The 20,136-nt window shown below is 48.7% G+C and overlaps 1 protein-coding gene across 1 annotated transcript; it reads right to left on the bottom strand.

Annotated features, from left to right (window-relative positions):
* Positions 1-659: 659 nt before the first annotated feature.
* Positions 660-14,905, bottom strand: LOC101954032 (zona pellucida sperm-binding protein 4-like). The gene is made up of 12 exons (XM_024107363.3): positions 14,657-14,905; positions 13,317-13,435; positions 11,925-12,024; positions 11,481-11,636; positions 5,866-6,053; positions 5,319-5,416; positions 4,353-4,483; positions 3,520-3,709; positions 3,292-3,439; positions 2,659-2,737; positions 1,879-1,992; positions 660-830 (listed from the first exon to the last, which is right to left on the bottom strand). The coding sequence occupies exons 1-12, from the start codon at positions 14,862-14,864 to the stop codon at positions 682-684; spliced, it is 1,680 nt and encodes a 559-aa protein (XP_023963131.3). The 5' UTR covers positions 14,865-14,905; the 3' UTR covers positions 660-681.
* Positions 14,906-20,136: the final 5,231 nt, after the last annotated feature.

Below are 20,136 nucleotides of genomic sequence, written 5' to 3'. Positions count from 1 at the left end.
TGCATGGAGGAAGTGGAGCACGGACCCAGGCTGCTTCTCTCACTTTGATATTACAGGACCATGGAAGTTCTCCAGGCCTGAGCTTGCACAGCCCCCTTCTAACAAGTCCTGGGACAGCAGGACTGGCTTTTCCTGCAGGGATACCTGGGTGAAGAGGGGGCTAGTTGTCCTTTCAGTTAGGGTGTAGAAAGCTCACTATTTACTTGAGGAATCCAAGAAGTCTGACAGCAATTTAGTTCAAGTCAAGCATGGGGGGGTGGGTGGAGAAGAGGGAGAACAAAAACAAAAACCCTTTAGTGTAGGGATAAGATGAGAACTCTTTGAAAGTATGAGATTTCTTGTTGCAGGTAAGACATGAAGTATGTCAAGGTGTCACCTTGGATAGTTCCATTCTGCCTGCCACAGAGGGAGACATGTTTATTTTGCTCTATATCCCTGCAGAGGTTTGAAAGCCCCGAGTAGGCAGGTCTTAAGGCTAGGAAGTACTGACAATGTAGCATGCTGCTCCCTAACCACACCCATGAAGAGTTGGGCACTAGTACAGAGTCCACAATTCACTGGAAAGAGACCAGCACTTTTGCATGAAGTTACAGGTATCCCTTACAACAGGGCCAAACATGAAGGACCCTCTTTCTCCCCCCAGTAAGAGCCAGATCCAAGCCACAATTCTTTCATATACTTTTATTCAGGGGTTATATTCTTTTGTTTAAGTGTTTGTCTTTGCCAATACTTTACTCCAATGAAAATCAGAGCAATAGCGCCAGCTCCTACTACAACCACTGTCACTCGCTCCCATTCCTGGGACAGGGGGCCTCCAGTCCATTGGGAACCTGTGAGAAGAGAGGATGGCCAAGTAATAGTTTGGGCAAAGGTGATCTCTATGAATAATCCACCACCAAAAGGGTTAGTTTATCCACCAAATGGTGACTAGGTTCCTGCTCTATTTCCATTGCTGGAAGTGCCTGGGTTCAGTATTGAAGTTAGTTTAATCTGTACCTATAGCCAGTAGAATCTAGAAGGTGGAAGAGGCATTAATGCTAGGTAAATTACAAGACAGAAGGGTGCTAACTTAACGCTGTAGAGATCAGCTTGTAAGCTCCTTAACTATTGCACTGCTCCCAACTCCCCCAAAGCGGAGTTTTAACAGACATTGCCCCAGTTGCTAGTCCCACCCAAGGAAGGGCTTGCGGACCCTCAGATTTAAGGCCACCAGTTCCTTCCCTTTGTGCTATAGGGAAGGGATTCAACCCTTGCTCTCATGTAGTGTGAGTCCCTAGCAGATGCAGGCTTCTGAAGTGCCTCACTACCTTGCATCCATAAACCACAGGAGAAATGGAACTAAGTGATTTAGTTGGGCTGGTCCTGCTTTGAGCAGGGGGTTGGACTAGATGACCTGAGGTCTCTTCCAACCATAATCTAGGATTCTATGAAATTGCAGGCAGTCTGAGCATTAGTAGAAAGGAATGGAAAGTTGTTACTCAGGAGGCCAATACTCCATTGGTGAACCCCAAACCCTAGACTGGTTGTTCCATGAAGAGACATCAGGGTTTGTCATTGACACTCAGGCTTTTGTTCTACTCTAGGAGTCATAAAACAGTTCTAAACAGTAGAATCCAGGTCCTAGTTTTCCCCTACAGCACTGGTCTTCCAAGTTGGATGTTGAGCAGGTTCATTACAATTAAAAGCCTGCAGTAAGCATGGGAGGTCCAGTAATTGGGTCCCTAAAGGGAAGGAGCATAACTGTTTTAGTGCCACAATTTCCACACATCTGGACATCCTCAACTCATCCCCAAAGTCATGCCCCAATTTTAGCATGTGTAGCACTACAGTAGAACCATTGAATAAGCTGGGACAACCAGCACCTCCTCCATTTACTACCTTTCTGTCCAAGGGTCTGATCTGCTTCAGTGTTCTGGAAGTCCACAGGTCCTTCTGTGGTCACCAACTTCCTTGGAGCATTTTCTGAGGCCTGCTTCTCAGGCGTTCTTCTTGCTGTTTGGAGACAAGGAGGCGTTTGTAGCCGAGAGAGTGCGGTGATTTTCACCCTTGTTAGCAAGACCTTGTACACCTCCATCCTACTCTAGGTCTCAGGCCTTGCCTCTCCCATCTGGTCCCCTCACCTTATGCAGGTTTTCCATGCTGCCCATATCTAGGGCATGGCTTCCAGTGTTTGTTCAGACCATTACTCAGTCATCCTCAAAACCCATCACTGCAATACCAAGAATGAGCCTCCAAGTATTCCTCATTGCCAACTAGCTCTTCTTGTGTATTGTTTTGTATCTCCAGGGCAGGGAGCCTTTTAGAGTGCAATGCCAAAAGTGTTGGCATTAAGTGACCTGTGTCACATTTAGCCTTAACCTCTCCTGAAGCTTCTCACTTTGGAGGGAGGGAGATCATTTATACTCCTGAGAGTACCCATAGATACCCCTTCCTTCCAAGGAAGTTACCTCAGCATCTCTCCTTGGACCCAGAAGGGTCTTTCCCTCTCACTAGGGGAAAGGGAAAAGCCATGTTGCTCAATTAAGAGCAATTTCCAGCCCACAAAGTATGACCTTGGGAAATAAAGGCACAAGACCTTTGAAGCCCTCCAGCCTCAGAGATGGTTGTGCAAGCATGGTGCCTCTGGACTTATCCTGAAGTTAGGCATATAGCTCTTACCTCGTGTCTTGGGGCAGTGAGCGATGCAGGATTCCATTGCAGATGGAACACAGGCTGAAGCACTACAGTGAAAGTAGACCTGTAAGAGAAGATGCAGAGGGAGACTGAAGAAAACCTCTAGCTGAACTTTTAGCTAGTACCCATAAATTAATGCTCTGCAAAGTAAGCAGTCAAATCTCCCCTAGGAGAGGCAGAACCTACTGAAGGGGTGGGGGAAGTAAAGACTGTTCTAAATATTTAACATTAGAGGGGTTGGAACAGCAAGGTATCTGGATCCAAATAATAGTTCAGTGTCTGGAGTGAAGGAGACTGGCTGCTAAACTAGCAGTCTCAGCTTGTTGCTGATTAGGACATCTGGATAGTTAGAAGCCACCACAGCCACTTAGAATTTCTGTTCAGAGCTTGGTAGACCTTGCAGTGCTGAGAAGGAGGTGCAGGACCCAAGACTAATGCTGAAAGACCAGTCAGGAAGCCTTCCTAAATCATAATTCTGTAGTGTTATTGGGGGGAGGGGGTAATAGAATCATGTTTAATCTACCATGTTTTAACTTCAGTATGGGGGTCTTTCCAAGCATGACCAACAAGCCTTATGCAGGCTCTGAAACAAGGCACTTTGAACTACATGATGCTTACCGGTCCACTAAGTGCCTTCTGGGAGGCAAAATCCACAAAGGTAAAAGTGCTGATGATGAAGTGCTGGTAGTGTGATGGAAATTGCAGCCCTGAAGCAGCTCCCACAGGGATAAGCTCTGTTTGGTAGTTGTCACCTGTGTATGGACACCTGAGAAAGAGGCTGCAGTGAGATGGGAGCCCACTATTAGCCTTCCACAACCCCATACATTTCTTGAACCAGTCACTTACCCATCCACCAGAATAGGCCACTGTGGCTGCTGCATGGGATTAGTGCTTGGGGTGGCCCAGCATTGGTGCAGAACCAAAACTAGGTTTGGGTCTGTTCTTTGCAGGATTCGGACCTCCATGTAGACTGGATCCCGCAGAAGTTTCACCACAGGATAGTCACTGTTGACATAGTATCTACTATACTGTTGGTCTGTAGGGCAAGAGAGTTACAGTCTGTTAAGTGAGAGCGAGAGCATCAGGACAGAATGGAGAATTCTGTCTCTTTAGGGTCCACTGTGGTAAGTTGTGATTCTACAAACACTCAGATATGGGGAGCTTTGCACAGGAATTGCAATTTCAGATCAGACCAGTGCTCAAACTAATCCAGAATCCTGTCTGACAGTAACACTAGATGCCTCAGTAGTAGATAGCTATGGAATATTTTTCCATAAGGGCAAGAACTCCAGTAAACTGAGGAAGAGAGGACATTTTACAGTCAGTAAAGAGAAAGCACCTGCTATTGCAAATTCCTCTGTGAGTTGCAAGCACTTGGACATCAGGTTATCCAAAGAACTGGTATAGTTGTGATCTTCAGGCCCTGGGAAAATTGGTAGTAACGTTACCTTGGACCTGCATCTCCCTGCTCTATGTACTTAGTGTTGCCACTTCAGGGCTTTAAGACTTGAGACAGCAGCAGCTCCCTGTAGGAGTCACCACCAATCTCCTATGACATGGAGGTGGGGGCAGGAAAACAAAGTTCTCAAAGCTGGTTGTTGGCAATAAGTTCTCCAGGAAGAGTACCCAGGCATGGTGGGCCCAAGCATTTTAGCCTCTAAGGTTGATGTCCCCATTACCTGTGGCAATCCTCAGCTCCAGAGTGAGGGGGCCATACTGAGTGGCTGGAGGAGGTGGTGGCGGCAAGGTGAAGACTTGCACGTTGAGTGGGAGGAAGTCCCCAGTGGAGTAGCTGCAGCTGACATGGAGCCTGGTGTGCACAGGAAGAGTCAAGTGAGTGTTCTATTCCCCTTAGCCAGCTAGTCCCATGCTGCACTAGCTGCCCTGCACATCCCTGTCCCCATGAGGCAATCACCTGACCATCAGGCTCACACTAGATCATCATCAACTAGTCATATATAAGAAAAAGGTTCACAAGCAATTTCAGGAGTCTCCTCTAAGGTAGAAGAGTTACAGCTACAAGTGAGATCAAATGCATCAGGAGGAGATGTGGGAAGGTTTGCAAGTCCTAGTCCCTCCTCCCCGCCATAGTTTTAGTCATCCTGTCAGGTGAGGCAGGCTACTTGGTCATCCCAAGCCCATCCCAGCAGCCAGGCAGCTGTGCCCACACTAGGGTGTAGGTCCTGTTCCTCCCACCTCTCCCCATATCTCCATCCCCCATAGTCTGCCTAAGGCAGACTCTATACACAAAGGTTTGATGCAACTCCAAGCATTATTTACACCAGTCTAGTTATATTGGTATTCCCTCCATTGACACTTATTCCTGTCCAAAAGTAGCTTCTGTTAAGCTTGTCACTTGGGAAGAGTTTGAGCTGAATTGTAAAGACTGTCCATATGGGGTTCCCCTGCACCCTGTATCCAGGGGATTAGTAGTAGCTCTCTGCAGATGGGAGTGTTGTGGCTAGGAAGTCCCTTCCTAAACATGCAGGCTGAGAGATCCATTCCACCTGCAGATTTCTGCCCTTCAGAACAATATTAGCAGAGTCTTGTTAGGTTAGCAGTACTCTGTACATCACCAGAGGGGCAGAAGAATCTACAACATCCTTCCCATACAGGCCTCCCCAGAGCTTAACGGGCATAAGTACCTGAATGTGCTGTCCCGGGTGACTGACCCAGTGCTCCAGCTTCTCACATCCCTGTCTGCCACAAGCTGATTCTCATACACACCTTGGTCTCCAGCTCCCTGTACAGAAGAGGATTAGCATTAATCATTGCAAGGACTTGAGGGGTATTGTCCCAAATGGGACAAACTTGGAATTCTTGAGTATCTAGCTCTGCCTTTTGGCTCTTGCCTAAAGCAACAGAGATGCCAGTTAGTGGCGAGAGCAGCCTGAGCCACAGAGACAAGGGGTGATTTGCTCCTAGATGTTCAGTATGAGGGAAAGCAAAGCAGAGCCATTCCCTTTCATTCTCAGAGAAGTAGCTACTTCTCATTCACCTCTACACTCCTTCCTAGGTATCCACCTTTTCACTCTTTTCCTACCTGAATTTCAAATAGCCTTACAAGCTCTTGATGAAAGAAACTAGTTTATCCCACTCAGATCCTGACAAGCAGCAAAGACCACCACCCAGCAGAGAGGAGATGTCATGGTGGTCAGGGAAGAGCATCTCCCTTTCCTGCTGGCCTCTTACCTGGAAAGTGGTTCCACAAGCAGAGAGTGGGAATCTATACAGGACAAAAGTATTACTCTTGGCCACAGGGATACAGCTGCTGCCATGCCCACTGACCAGATGTATAGAGTCCAGGATCAGTGGTGGCAAAGTCACATCTCTAGAGACTGCTATGGAGAACTGGCCATCAGTTGTACACTGTGCTGTCACTGAAAGACAAGCAGCAGAAAGGCTTGGTTAGATACCATACTGCAAATGCTGCCATCTTGTCCCTCAGCAAGCCTCTCGTCAAACAGATTTGTTCTCTGTAGTACCAAGCAGAGCCAGCCTTAGCTTTCCCAAAACAGATGGTGCCCAAAAATGTAGAGGGAGAGTCTTGGCTCTTGAAATATTGACCCCTTTCAGTTGGGAAAGGATGCAAGCTGGTCAACAAACAATGGCCTCTATTTCTGCAGTTGGTATTGGGAGAATAAGTATGATGGTCCCCACACAGCTCTTCAAAGCAGGGTTTGGTTCTCTTATGCAGTTGTACACTTCCCTCAATGGGCCACCAGTTTTAACTGAGGCCTGTGGAAGATATGCACCAAACTCTCTCACCTTGGATTTTTGTATTAGTGTCATCGTGTTAGTCATGTGACACCTACAGGCATGCCTAGTGCACAGTGGTGTGATGGCAGGTTTACTTTGGGAGGAGGGGAACAGTTTTGCTGATCCACCCAAAGTTACCAAGGCCAGCTCCAATGCTATCATTTCTAGCCCTTCCCAACGTTTCATTAGTGATGAGATTAAATTAATCCTTCCCATGAGGGGATGGAGCCAGCCAGGAGTTTTAGACAAGGAAGTCTCACTGGGTTATGATCTGACATTTATAAGCCTGACCCTGGCTGTGTAGAGGCAGTCCTTATCCATATGCAAACTATGCAGCTGCATAGGGCACCAAGAAATTTGGGGTACCAAATTGCCCCAAATTTCCTGGTGCCCTATGCAGCTGCATGCTGCTCCCGCTGGATCCCCTGGCCAGCTGAGCTGGCCAGAAAAGCTGCCCCTGCTCTGCCCCCACTCCACCCCTTCCCCTGAGCTACACCCTGGGGGACTGCAGCAGGGGTCTGGCACGCCTGCACTCACCAGGTGGCAGGAAGTGGAGTGACTTGGCACCAGCCCACTCTGCTGGCTCCCAGCTGTGCAGCCTACTTGTGCTCCCGCCCCCCCCCCCCCCACACACACACACACACCCACCCCAATTCCAGGAGCCAGGGGAGCAGAGTGGAACAGGCTGGGCCACTCTGCTCCCTTGGAAGTGTAGCGTCAAGCCTGCCCTGCAATCACCAGACAGCAGGAAGTGGAATGACCCAGCCCGCTCCACTCTGCCAGCTCATGCTGGGGTGGTTTCCTCCTGCCCCCCCCCCCCAGACCTTGGGCACAGAGCCCCTGCAGAGGCCTGAGGATGCCCCTCCATGGAGACCTGGGGGGAGCCTCCTGTCCTCCTCCACAGGGGGCTGCATAGGGCACCACAATGTTTAGGGACAGCTCTGGAGGTAGTTTAAGGCCTTGGCTACACTGGTACTGTACAGCACTGCAACTTGCTGTGCTCAGGGGTGTGAAAACACCCCCGAGTGCAGCAAGTACAGCGCTGTAAAGCACCAGTGTAATCAGAGCCTGCAGCGCTGCATGCTCCCTCACAGCACTGCAAGCTACACCCCCTCAGAGAGGTGGAGTACATACAGCTGGCAGTGCAGCTACACTCACACTTCACAGCGCTGTCACAGCAGCACTGTGCAGTTCCGAGTGTAGCCAAGGCAGCAAGCTATCAAGGAATGCCTGCTAGGTGTTAGGCCACTCAGTCAGGCCCTCCAAAGTTAATTGGGAAAGTTCACCAGCAGCAAAGGTTATGAAAGTCAAAGCACGGATTATGGTCTGAGACTTTAGGTGTGGAGAAAGGACAGCTCTATGCCCTCTGACAGGAGCGCTGCCAGCTTTTTTGCTGCCCTAGGCAGTGGAAGGTCCTGCCCCCGAAATACCACTGACTGGGGCGGCTGAAGATCCGGCTGCTGTGGTTGCTGCCCCTGAAATGTTAGCGCCCTAGGCGACTGCCTAGGTCACCTAATGGGTTGCGCCAGCCCTGCCCTCTGATGGTGTTTGCTTGCAAGAGACCTAGCATTTCATCTAGAATCAGTTCATTTTCTGAAATATGGGATGTTCTTCTACATCAGTTTAGAAGCTTACTGAGAACCACCAAGTTTACAATGGTTGCTTTTAGGGTTGTGGAATTCACAACTGGACTTGGATATTGCAGTGCTGAATTTCCTGGCATCAAACATTCAGGAGCCTAGAAAAAGCCTACACCACCGAAACGGATTCACAAAGCCAAGCTAGGTGCTTTGGCTCCCTATATGGAGGCTGAAGATAGCTAGACACCTAAGAATGCAATCCACAACAACAAGCATGCTAGGCAAGGAGCAGCCTAGGCTAACCCATGGCAGTGTGGATTTGCTAAGCCCTGCCCTCTTCTCAGGAGATAGTCACTTAAGTCCAGGCTGCAGGGAGGCTGGATTTCAGTTATATACACAATGGAACAGCTTTAATGAGAGGTGCTGAGGGAGCCCTCATTAACCTTGAGCAGTGGGATATTCTAAAGCACTCCAAGTTCAGAAACCCCTGTTCAAATCCTCTACCTCTGCAGTGAAGGGGCAATTGAACCTGACTCTCCCATATTCCAGGGGAGTCCTAACCAGTGGAGTAAGAGCTTAAGGTAGGCAGCACCACCACCTCCAGCCAGACTTTAATGGGGTCTGATCTGATAGGCACACTCAGAGGGGAGTCACTACCCGGTCAGCCCCCCTATGGGCAAGTTAAGTAGCCAAATACCTGTCTTGCCCTGGTTCATGTACCATTCTAGGGCTCTGGTCTGAGACTGGCCACTGGAAACCTGGATATGCACACTGCTGCCTCATCCTAGAGGGAAGCAAGCACCTAGGGAATTTACTTTTGGAAAAAACCTCAGGCACCAAGTGACATTAGGTGCCTATAGGGCCAGCTCTAGTGATTTTGCCGCCCCAAGCAGAAAGAAAAAAAAAGCTGCTATCGGCGGCAGCTCTAGCACTGCTTCATTCTACGGTGGCAATTTGGCAGCAGGTCCTTCGCTCCCAGAGGGAGTAACGGCCCCACCACTGAATTGCAGCCAAACGTGCTGCCTCCCCCCCTCCCCTTCATTGGCCTCCCCAGGACCTGCTTGTTATGCTGGTGCTGGCCCTGTACAGGGCTCAGGGGACATTGTGGATTGCAGTGGGGGACTTCAGTGCCTATGTTGTGCCACCCTTAGTGTTTTGATTCTTGAACACAAGTCATTAGACCAGATCTGGATGTTTGAGACAGCTACCCCAATTTAGCATTCAATACAGTTCTATATGTAGAATTAATCCCCTTCTCCAATTTAATGGAGAATCAAAAGATTCTCAAGGAATTGGTTAAAGGGGAAGCTACAACAAGTTATGCTGAAAGGTGAACTGCCAGCCTAGAGGGCAGTGAATAGTGGAGTTCTTCAAAGATTGGTTTTGGGCTTGGAAGTCTTAAGACTTCCAAAAGTAACCTTGGCACAAAAAGTGGGAGTGTGCTAATAAAATTTGTGGATGACAAAGTTGGGAGGTATTGCCCACATGGAGAAGGACTGGAATATCCTATAAGAAGATTTGGACAAACTCAAACTGGAAGAATAGAAACTGGATTAATTTAGTAGTGCAAAGCAGAAGTTGGGGGGGGGGATGGGGACTAAAGAAGTTTTGCTATAAGCTGTGGACTGATCACTTGGAAGCAACAAAGGAGGAGACCCGCCGGTGTATTAGTCAGCCTGTGCTCAACCATGAGCTGCCAATGTGATATGGCTGTGAAAAAAGCTAATGCAATCTTAGGATACATCCAGTGAGGTATTTCCAGTAGAGAGGGAAGTTATTGCCATTATACAAGGTACTGGTGAGGCCTCATCTGGAATACTGTGGCAGTTCTGGTCTCCTGTGTTTAAGATGAATTCAAACTGGAACAGGTAGAGAGAATGGTTTCTAGGATGACCAGAGGAATGGAAAACCTGCCTTATGGGAGGAGACTTAAGGAACTTTGCTTGTTTAGCCTAAGCAAACAAAGGCCAAGGGGAGACTAATATTTATAGATAAATCAGAGGGATAAATAGCAGGGGGAGACAGTTGAGTTATACAAGTTAAGGTCAATGTTGGCAAAAGAATAAGTGATATAAACTGTTCAACCAGTTTAGACTGAATTAGGCAAAGGTTTCCAACTTTCAGAAGAAGGAAGATTTGGAACAGCCTTCCGACAGCCTAGGAGGGGTGGGAGAAAAATCCAACCCTAACTGGCTTCAAGACTGAGCTTGATAAGTTTATGGAGGGGATGGTATGAGGACTACCTACTGTGGCCTAATCCATTTGCTAATAGCAATTGCAGATGTTCCACCTCCAGCTGTTGGAGGTGGAACACTAGGTGGGGAGGGCTTAGAGTTACTGCAGAGAATTCTTTCCCAGGTGTCTGTTTAGTGCAGTGGTTCTCAACCCATTTACCATTGTGGGCTGCATACAATACTACCACTTGGCAATGAGGAGGTCACATGGGCTGCAGCTCTGGGCAGACTGGGCTGCAAGCGGCTCATGGGTCACAGGTTGAGAACCACTGGTTTAGTGAGTCTACCCACATGTGCTAGGCACAACTCTGGGGTCCTGACCAGAGCCGGCTCCAGGCACCAGCTGACCAAGCATGTGCTTGGGGCAGCACCTTGTAAGGGGTAGCAGGCAGTGCTTGAGGGTTGTTTTTGGTTCAGCAGTGTGGTGTGGTGCTGGGTGTGTGTTTTGGCAGGGCAGGGCTCCGGGCGGGAGGGGAGAGGGGGTGTTTTGGCAGGATGGGGCTTTTTGCTTGGGGCAGAAAAAAAAAAAAAAGTTAGAGCTGGCCCTGGCCCTGACCCAGTTTGAGAACCACTAAGTGGGTCACAACCCTATTTTAATTAGGTCAGAGCCAAATCTGAAGCATGAGCCCCACCACCCAGGGTGGGAAGCAAGAGGGCATCAGCTCTGGTGGCAGACCCCCTGCTAGGAGCTGAAGCCCTTGGCCCCCCATACCCAGGGTGATGGGGCTCAGGCTTCGGTTCCCCCTCCTGGGGTTGTGTAGTAATTTTTATTGTCAAAAGGGAGTTGCTGTGCATGAAGTTTGAGAACCCCCAGTTAACTGATTGCCATGGGGTGTCAGGAAGAAATTTTCCCTGCATCAGCTTGGCAGAGATCCTAGGAGCTTTTAAACTGTCCGCAGCATGGGGGCACAGGCACTTGCTGGTTTAAATTAACATAAATGATGGGTTCTGTGTAACTTGAAGTCTTGATTTAAAGATTTGAGGACTTCAGTAAGTCAGAGGTTAAGGGGGTGGGTGGGTTCTGTGCCCTGCCATGTGCAGGAAGTCAGACTACATCATGATGGTCTCTTCTGGCCCTAAAGATTGAGATGGTGCTAGCCAAATTCCAGTGGAACAGCCTCATGAGAATGATAGCTCACAAGCCCTGAAGGTACCAGCTACGCTAGACACCTGGTTAGGATGGAGTGTCCAAGTGGAATCTGAACAAGATGTACCTTTTTAAATTCCAACCCACCTGTGTTGCCATAGTAACATGGAGCAACTGGGTCACCAAGGCTGTAGCAGCAGCCTTTCCCTTCACATGCTTCCTGAGAGACCGGAGGTGTGGCACAAGGCAGCCTGTCTGGGCGCAGAACAGCTGTGCACACATTGTTAATTGGAGCATCTAGAGCTGGAGAGAGGAGAAACGTTAGTTAAAGTCAAACGAACCCTCCACCACTTGGAACCATATAGGAGAGTGTGTCTCTTCTAGGCACTGGGGCAGCCTGTGTTTACTATGCATCAGTCTCACCTCCCATGTATTCTAGGGATATGAGGCACTGCAGCCACTTGAATCTCTAAGAGCACCCAACACCATCTGACATGGTGAACTGGCACACTAAGGTACATAGTTTTGCCTCCCCACTCCCAGAACAGCTTGTACAATTGCAGGCTGGGACATTGGAACCTAGGATTGTACCTGGCAGATGGATTGGGCATCTCAGTTCTTCTTCATGGAAAGATACTTCCCCAGTGTCATCTATTCCTTCAATCCTGATAGTCATGAGGAAATAACCATTCTGCAGGAAGAGTGGATGGAAACCAAACCAAGGTGATTAGAGCTTTTCCACCCCTCGTCCTATCTCGAGTAGGAAAGTGTGGGCATTCCCCCATCACAAACTGCCTACCCATTTAAGAAGTATGGTTTGTTAACTGACCATACCAAAGCCCAGTCTCAGCAGAGTGGCTTTCAGACCTAGTATGTCTAGAACCATGAACTTGTTCTGCAGCGTGCTTAGTAATCCAGAAGCATGTTCCATTTCTCAGGGAGACATACCATGTAGAACTTGTGAATGCTGGTCCCTAAAGTTGCCTCAAGCAGCATTATACCCTCAGCTGAGGCTAGACAATTAGTTTGATGGTCTAAACATTTCACCCAGAGATGGACCCCAAGTCAGTGTTCAAATCCAGAACCTTGAATATTTTGAGCGGTTGGTTCATGGTGATTGATAACTCACCCCCTCCCTCCAAGCACCTAAATGGGGGAGCACACAAACTTTCAACTCAGCTGCTCAGAGTTGTGGTATACAACCTTTTTTTTAGACAGAGGAGCCCTCTTGCTTACTTCAGGAGTAGCTGTGAGCCACCTTACATGTTGGGTCCAGTTCTCATCTGGCTTCTGCCGCAGACACACCATTATGGAATTGGTCTAGTTTTCCCACAGATAGGAAAGGACAAGCAGGCTCTGCTCAATTCAGAGTCACTGCTCCCTCCCATAGACTTCAGGTGCAAGTCAAGTCTCATTTATACTGTGGAATTTAAGTCAAGTGGGACTGTTGCCCTGTTTCTGATTTATGCATGTTGGCTAATGGCATTTGTTTGCCTTTTGAGATGCTCCTTAGTAGGAAGGAAACTCATCCAACTGAAGAGAGTTTTAAGCTTATTAAAAAAAACATTATCACCAACTTTTACAAGTGAGGAGTAAAACTCTAGTCAGTGACTTCACACTTGTTTCCTCATTGATTGCAATGGTCTCTAGAGAGTGGACAATAGCATGGTACAGAGCACCATAAGTGGGAGAAGGAAGTTGCTAGGTCTTGGAGAAGCTTAACTTGAAGACACCAGCAGACTGATTAATTAAGAGAAAACGCCCTCCTTCTCTAGTTGGGAAGATTTGCCTTTGGGTTTAATCCTCCATTTGGGATTGTTGAAGTGATTGCAGTCACATTCTTCCACCCCATCCCACAACCCTTACTCCTTCCCCACCTCCCACAAAAGAGATGAAATGCTGTTTCCAATATCCAGAAGACAGGATCTCCAGGTAACTGTTGTGCATCCCTTTGTTATTCCTTGCACATGGAAATGGCTCTACCTTCTTGACGAAGAAACACCCAGTGTAGGGAGCAGTGACAATCATTGAACCATCCTGTTTCCGAGAGATGAGGACACCACATGTAGAGTTGGACAGAGGATGAGGCCGTCCTTCCAAATCTAGGAAGGAATGCTAGAGTCAGCAGGCAATAGAGAATCCTATGGGACAAATATATCCCAACAGCGGAGCTACCCATGACTGCTCAGTGAGCAAACCGGAAGGATGGATTTATACATACATGTTGGACCCAATTATTGAACAATATGGGAGAGAAAGTGGTACTGCCCCTCACAGAAGGCTGCGTCAGTAAGTAGCCCTACAGAGAGCAAATTCTTCAATACTAACTCTAAGTAAAGAAAGGGTTCAGTGCCCTTCTGCATTCCAGCCTATGCACACTCATAAGCTATAGAATAGCTACAGTTCTAGTCCAAGAATACCAGACTCCACCCACTTGTGATCAGACAGGAAACCTTTGGAGAGAGCCAGGGCTTAGTGATTAAGTACAGAGCAAGAATCTGGAGCTTCTTAATGCTCATGCTAGCTTGGATACACCGCCCCTCCACACACCCCTCCCCCCAATTGTTACCTTAGGCAAGTCACTTTACTTATCAGCTCTTCAGTGCTGACATCTCCAACATGATGCTAATACCCTTTGAAATAGTGCAGTACAGTTCAGGTTTGTGGAAGCAGCTAGCACAGAAGCACTACAGGAGTGTGAAGTGGTAGGTAGCTTGGTTTATGCTCTTTTAGGAGCAAGAGCCTCAACAGTATTCAAACTGAACAAGGAGTCTGGTAGCACCTTAAAAACTAACAGATTTATTTGGGCATAAGCTTTCATGGGTAAAAAGCTCACTTCTTCATCTGCAACAGTATTAAGTCACCATGACATCTGCAAGGTGGGGAATGGAGTACAACCCCTTAAAGGCAACAGCAATAGGCCAAGATAATCCACAGCCTTGTACCTGTGCATTGTGGGCTTGAGTTCTCTTTGCAGCAGGTCTCCACTGGAGTCACAGGGCAGCAAGTGTAACATGCTAGCTACCCTTTTGACTTTATGGGCTAGAGTCTCAGCTGGTATAAGTCAGCCCATTTGAGCTTAGCAGAATTACACCAATTTACATCAGCTGAGGAGCTGACCTGCTTTTCTGTTGCTTATTTTCACACCCACTTTGCAGTTACAAACTCTTCTACAAGGGGCAGATGCTTTGGGGACCCAATGGACTGCACTAAAGGCAGAAAGGGAGGGAGTAGGCATAAAGCTTCCTCCATTTTACACTTATTCACCCAGCTTTTTCTTCTAGCCAGATAAGAGACAGCCTCATTTCACGTAATTCACTTACCCAGAGCACTCAGAAGGGAAATCATCTCAGGATGGTTTGTAGGAAGGGTTAACTGCAAACTCTTCCAACTACAATCTACTAGGCTATGGTCCCCCACTAATACTGCATCTTTAAAGACACTGGGAGCCCCCCAGGCTAAAGAAAGGGAGGTACAGAACATCCAAATTAGACTACCCCAAGAAGTCCCTAGCTGCTTTATTACTCCCATCCTGCTATCTAGCCAGCAGCTCCTAAAGCACCTACTCCCTGGGGAGCACTCTTATACTCTTAACTGAGCTGCAATTGGATAGAACAAAGATGCATTTCCAACTCCAGGTGAGACTGCTACACCCCCCTGAGGAGGGCAGCCCAAAATCAATTCACACCTTGCACTCACTCTCCTGTTTAAATTCTGACAGCAGCTGCTCCACATTTAGCCCCTTTTATTTGTTCTGAAATGACTTTTTGAAATGCAGCCATATTTGCTGAAGAAAAATAAACAGATTTCAAAATGGAAATGGAGGAGGCAGCATCTGAAAAACCTATCCAGAGTCTTAACTAGGAGAGCCTAATGGTAAATGAGAGGCCCAACCAACTAGATGAATGCCAGGGGAAGGTAAAGGCTTGAATAACAGGATAGGTAAGGATTTCTGCAGCACTGAGCAATAGAACATGCTACTTGGCAAATAATGCAAATGTTTCCTAGATCCTTAGATGCACATACATACAGCATTTTCCTGTTTCTATGTATACTGTATGTTTTATAATCATGTCATAGAAAGGATCTATTGTGATTCACATATATATGTGCACAAGGGTGATGAGAGGCATTTGTTGTGGAAATCTGGGACCCAATCGTGCAACTATATATCCACACCGGTGAACTCCTGCATCTGCTCAAGGCCCCCTTGACTTTACAGGCACAGGTGTGTAATGCAGTTGGTAGGATGGAGGCCCTCAACCTAGCTTAGGCCCCAGATGTGGGATCTCTTACAAAATACAGGGAAAGAGAGGTGGGCTGGGGGCTATAAAACCACATCTGAATAGAAATGACATATCCAAAAAAAGTTAGAAGAAACATGTTTGTTTGTTTTGTTTTAAAATCACATTACAGCAGCACTGAGCTAGGGCATAACCACATGAAGGAAAAGTGACTGGAAAAAGGTCAGATCCTGGCCTGTGTATACTCCCTTTGCCCTTAAACAGGCAACTGATGACTCTCCCACAAAATCGCCAGCTGGTGTAAAGCTTGCATAGCTGACTTTGTGCCACCCCTTACTGCCCCTCACATCAGCTTTGGGGGTGTACTGAGGGAGAGTGCTGCTGTGCGTTAGCAATCCACAGACAGCATAATGGCCTCCTGGGGACCTGTACCAGATCTCATGAGTTAGAGCAGCCCTTAGGCTGCTCTTGCTTACTCCTGGAACTGAACTGACCCCGGTTGGCCCAAGGATCAGGAGTTTTGTGGAAAAGTGTCATATGGCCATTTCCCTTTCCCTGACGCCCCCCCCCCCCCCCCTGCCCCAGGGTTAGGGTGACCAGATGTCCCATTCTTAAAGGGACAGTCCCATATTTAAGCCCTCCTGCATGTGTCCTGTCTTTTTCTTAAAAACAGGCAAATTGTCCCATATTTTCTGTCCCCCCCCCCAATCAGTACTGCTGGTTGGATCCCTGCTCGCCAGCTGCCCACCCCTCAGTGGCGAGGGGGGGGTCCAGTGGGCGACGATGGGAGTAGGTGTGCAAGGCTGGTGGCGGGGCAAAGATGCAGCATGCCACTCTCCTTGCTGTTCAGTCTGTGCAGCCCCTGCTGTGTGGCATCTCTCGGCCAGCAGCAGGGCCCCTGGCCGAGAGATGCCACACAGCAGGGGCTGCACAGACTGAACAGCAAGGAGAGTGGCATGCTGCATCTTTGCCTGTCCTATTTTTGGCTGGCACTGGCTGCGCTCTGCAAGTTGCAGTGGTTGGTGAGTGCAGGCAGGTGCCAGCTGGTTACATGTCTCCTCTGCCACCCACCCATCGGCCCTTTACATGCTTCCCCCTCTCACTCTCCTCTCTCTGATTTGCCCCTTCACCCCCTAGCCCCGTGGCTTCTCCATATCCCCCCTTGGTGAGGCACATCCTGCTTCCAGCACTGTGCAGAGAACCAGCCTCTGGTCGGCGTGCTGAGCTCACCAACAGCCTGGCCAGCAGGCTCCTTCCTTCCCCCATTGCCTCTGGCTGGGCCAGTGCCCTCAGAAAGGCCAAGACTCTCCGGCCCAGGGCACTGGCCAGGAGAAGCCGAGCCCTGCATGTGCCAAAGCCCTGCACAGCGCTGGCACAGGGAAGCCTCTCCTTGCTTTAGCTAAGCTCTGGCGTGGCAGGGGGATGTGATTTCCAGCTTGTTCACAGCCCGAACCTGTAGAGTCCACAGCAGCCCTTGGGGCAGGAGCTTAGAATCCTCTTCGCCCCTTCCACCCCCCCCGGGTCCTGCCCCCAGGCAGCACAGGGCTGCTCCGTCTCCTAGATGCCCTCCTCTGTTGAGCCACTTCTCTGGTCAAGTTCGCTGATGCCCCTGCAGTCAGATTCTCCGGGCCTTGCTGCAAAATGCATCCTTAAGGCTTAACCCCTTCCTGCCCACACTGTAGCCAGAGGACTGGAGGCGGCTGGGTTATGTTGGTGGTGAGCAGCAGCCTGGAGGTGTTAGCTGCCTTTTGACACTGTGTGGACAGGAAGGGACAAGCTGCTTCCAGCCACACAGGAGAGGTGGGGGATGGCAAGAGATGAGCTCTGCAAAGACACAGGCCAGGTCATCTCTTCATCCCCCCTCCACCACCATCACCACCTCCCTGTGGCTGGAAGCAGCTCCGGTCCCTTCCCTCCCACACAGTGCCAAAAGGCTGCTGCTGACCACATTCTGGTGTGAGCCCTGGCAGAAATATGGGGAGAGGGACATTTGACCCTGCATGATCCCCAACATGTTGCCTCGGGAAGATGCGGTGCCAGGTACCAGGAGAGGGGTCCATCCCGGGGGCCCAGCCAGGCATGGAGGGCGGAGAGTGCTGGGCAGGGAGGGTGGGGTCGGTAGGTCACACCCCCTCCCCTGTGTGAGAGAGGTATATGGAAGAGTGTATGTGTCAACCCTCCCCGTGTGTGTGTGTGTGTGGGGCGGGGGGTGTCACTCTTCCCCATGGGAACTCCAAAGCCTTAAAGATAAGCCTTTTTAACAGGGGCTCAATGAACTTGATGTTAATTTGAACGTTTGTACAATTGATTGCTGTTGAACTCGCTTGAATACAAGTAATTTTACCAGGTGTCCCGTATTCAGCATAGGGAAATATGGTCACCCTACTTAGGGTTGTATACAGAGAGCAGATCAATCAGATGCAGGGATTGAGCTACAGAATGACACTTGTGCTGTATGTAGCTGTTTAACTACTATGAAATTATATTTTCTATAGCGCACTGTAAATTTCCAAGGCATTTGTCTGCCGTGACAGCTGCCATTTTGTAAGGCAGAGTGGTGCAGCATGTCAGGAAGGAGACACACTCTGCTCTCTCTCATTGAGAATTTACCTTTGTGCTTTTTTGTTTTGCTGTTTTCCTTAAGGTAAGCTAAAAGTCATTCAAACTGCAAGCGTATGGCTGCTCTATGTGTATGGAAAAGCCTAACAAAAATGACCAGTATAGTTCCACTGTCCAAGCTGAGTGGTGCAGAAAGTAAACAAACATACAGAAATGGTGAAAAGCAAATTAGCTTTTTTAAAATTCTGTTGGTTTTAATTTAGGAACAAAGAGGTGCCATTGGGATAAGAAAATCACCATGTGATTGATTAATTACTAAAACCAACACCTCAACAATTTATTAATGTAGATTGTTTTGCATATTGAATGGGATTTTCAAAGGGGCTCAATGTTGATCTAACTCTGCTTCCATTCAAGTTGGTCAGAGTTTTACCATTTGTTTCAACTAGCACAAAATTAGGCCAGTGCTAAGTGCTACTACAAATCCCACACAGGATGTTTTTCTTTGTGCGTGTTTGTGTGTGTGTTAACACAAAAGGGCTTAAACCAAAATTTTGGATTAAAAGATTCCTGAACTTTGAGAAACTTTGGATCCAACACCAATTTCTGTGGCTCAGACCAGATTTATATTTCAATGGAAAAAATACATGAAAAAATAAATAAATCAAAGGGTAGGGAAGAATGTGCAACTAGAAATGTGGAAAGAGGCTCAAAAGAGATGCAGCGGTAGTGACAGTCTGGTCCAAGAAAGTCTAGTTAAGGATATGGGATGAAATTAAACAAAGGACCACTTAAGCTGAATATCAGGTAAACTATCCCGACAGTGAGCTCCTTGAGACAGTCTTCCAAAGGCACTGATGAGGACACCACGGCATGGTTCATATCACCAAGAACCACTGCACACAAAATTGCTGTTTGTGCTCCACAGTTCCAATACCACTCCAGCGCGTGCACGCGCGCACACACACACACTGTGTAGTTTACAGAAACCTCCAGTGCTTTCTCAAAGCCGGTCTGCCGCTTGTTCAGGGAAAGCCCCTGGTGGTCCGGGCTGGTTTGTTTACCTGCTGCGTCCGCAGGTTCGACCGATCGCGGCTCCCACTGGTCGCAGTTCGCCATCCCAGGCCAATGGGGGCTGCGGGAAGCGGCGTGGGCCGAGGGATGTGCTGGCCGCCCTTCCCGCAGCCCCCATTGGCCTGTAGCGGCGAACCGCGACCAGTGGGAGCCGCGATCGGCTGAACCTGAGGACGCAGCAGGTAAACAAACTGGCCCGGACCGCCAGTGGCTTTCCCTGAACAAGCGGCAGCCCGACTTTGAGAAGCACTGCTCTAAACTATGCCAGCTGTCAAAGGCCCACCAGTAACCATACTGTTCATTAATGGATTCAGCCTTGCAACCCCCATGCAAGGTAGGGGACTGGTATATTCTCCTTATTTTCCCCTTAAGAAAAATGAGGCACAGAGAGAGGAAGTGATTTGCCCAAGTTTACACAGTGAGTCTGCAGCAAAGCCTGGATTAGAATCCAGATTCTCTGCCTCCTTGTGTCCTGGGTTTTACCTGCAAGTCCACAGACCTTTTCCCCTCTCGCTACAGGGAGCAGGCCACTGACGTACAGCAGGCAAGACTGCAGACGTGCTTCTCCACAGCCTGGCACCATGGGCCCAACTGGCAGATACTCCTTTCCTGAATTTGACGCAGGGGAATGTAAAGTGGCCTGAAACTTTGTGCTTCCTGTATTCTGAGGGCATGCTCAGTCCACTTAGGGCAATGCACTTCAACTGTGCACCTCATCTGCCCCTGGGCCAGGGCTTCATGCCCTTACAGCTCTCCACAGGCCAGGCTTGCCCTCTGCACAGGCAGTGTTCTCAGGGGGCTCTTTCTGTTCACTTTAAGTCCCCTTTCTGGCGGCAGAGCAGTTTATAGGGGCCTTAAGGTAGCTAAGAATCAGGCCCCTTATGTAAATCATTTATCCCTGCATGTTGTGAGTGTAAAACCCTGCC

This window comes from Chrysemys picta, chromosome 1 (assembly GCF_011386835.1).
Source record: "Chrysemys picta bellii isolate R12L10 chromosome 1, ASM1138683v2, whole genome shotgun sequence".
NCBI classification, from domain to species: Eukaryota; Metazoa; Chordata; order Testudines; family Emydidae; genus Chrysemys; species Chrysemys picta.
This window is presented reverse-complemented; position numbering and strand designations above follow the sequence as displayed.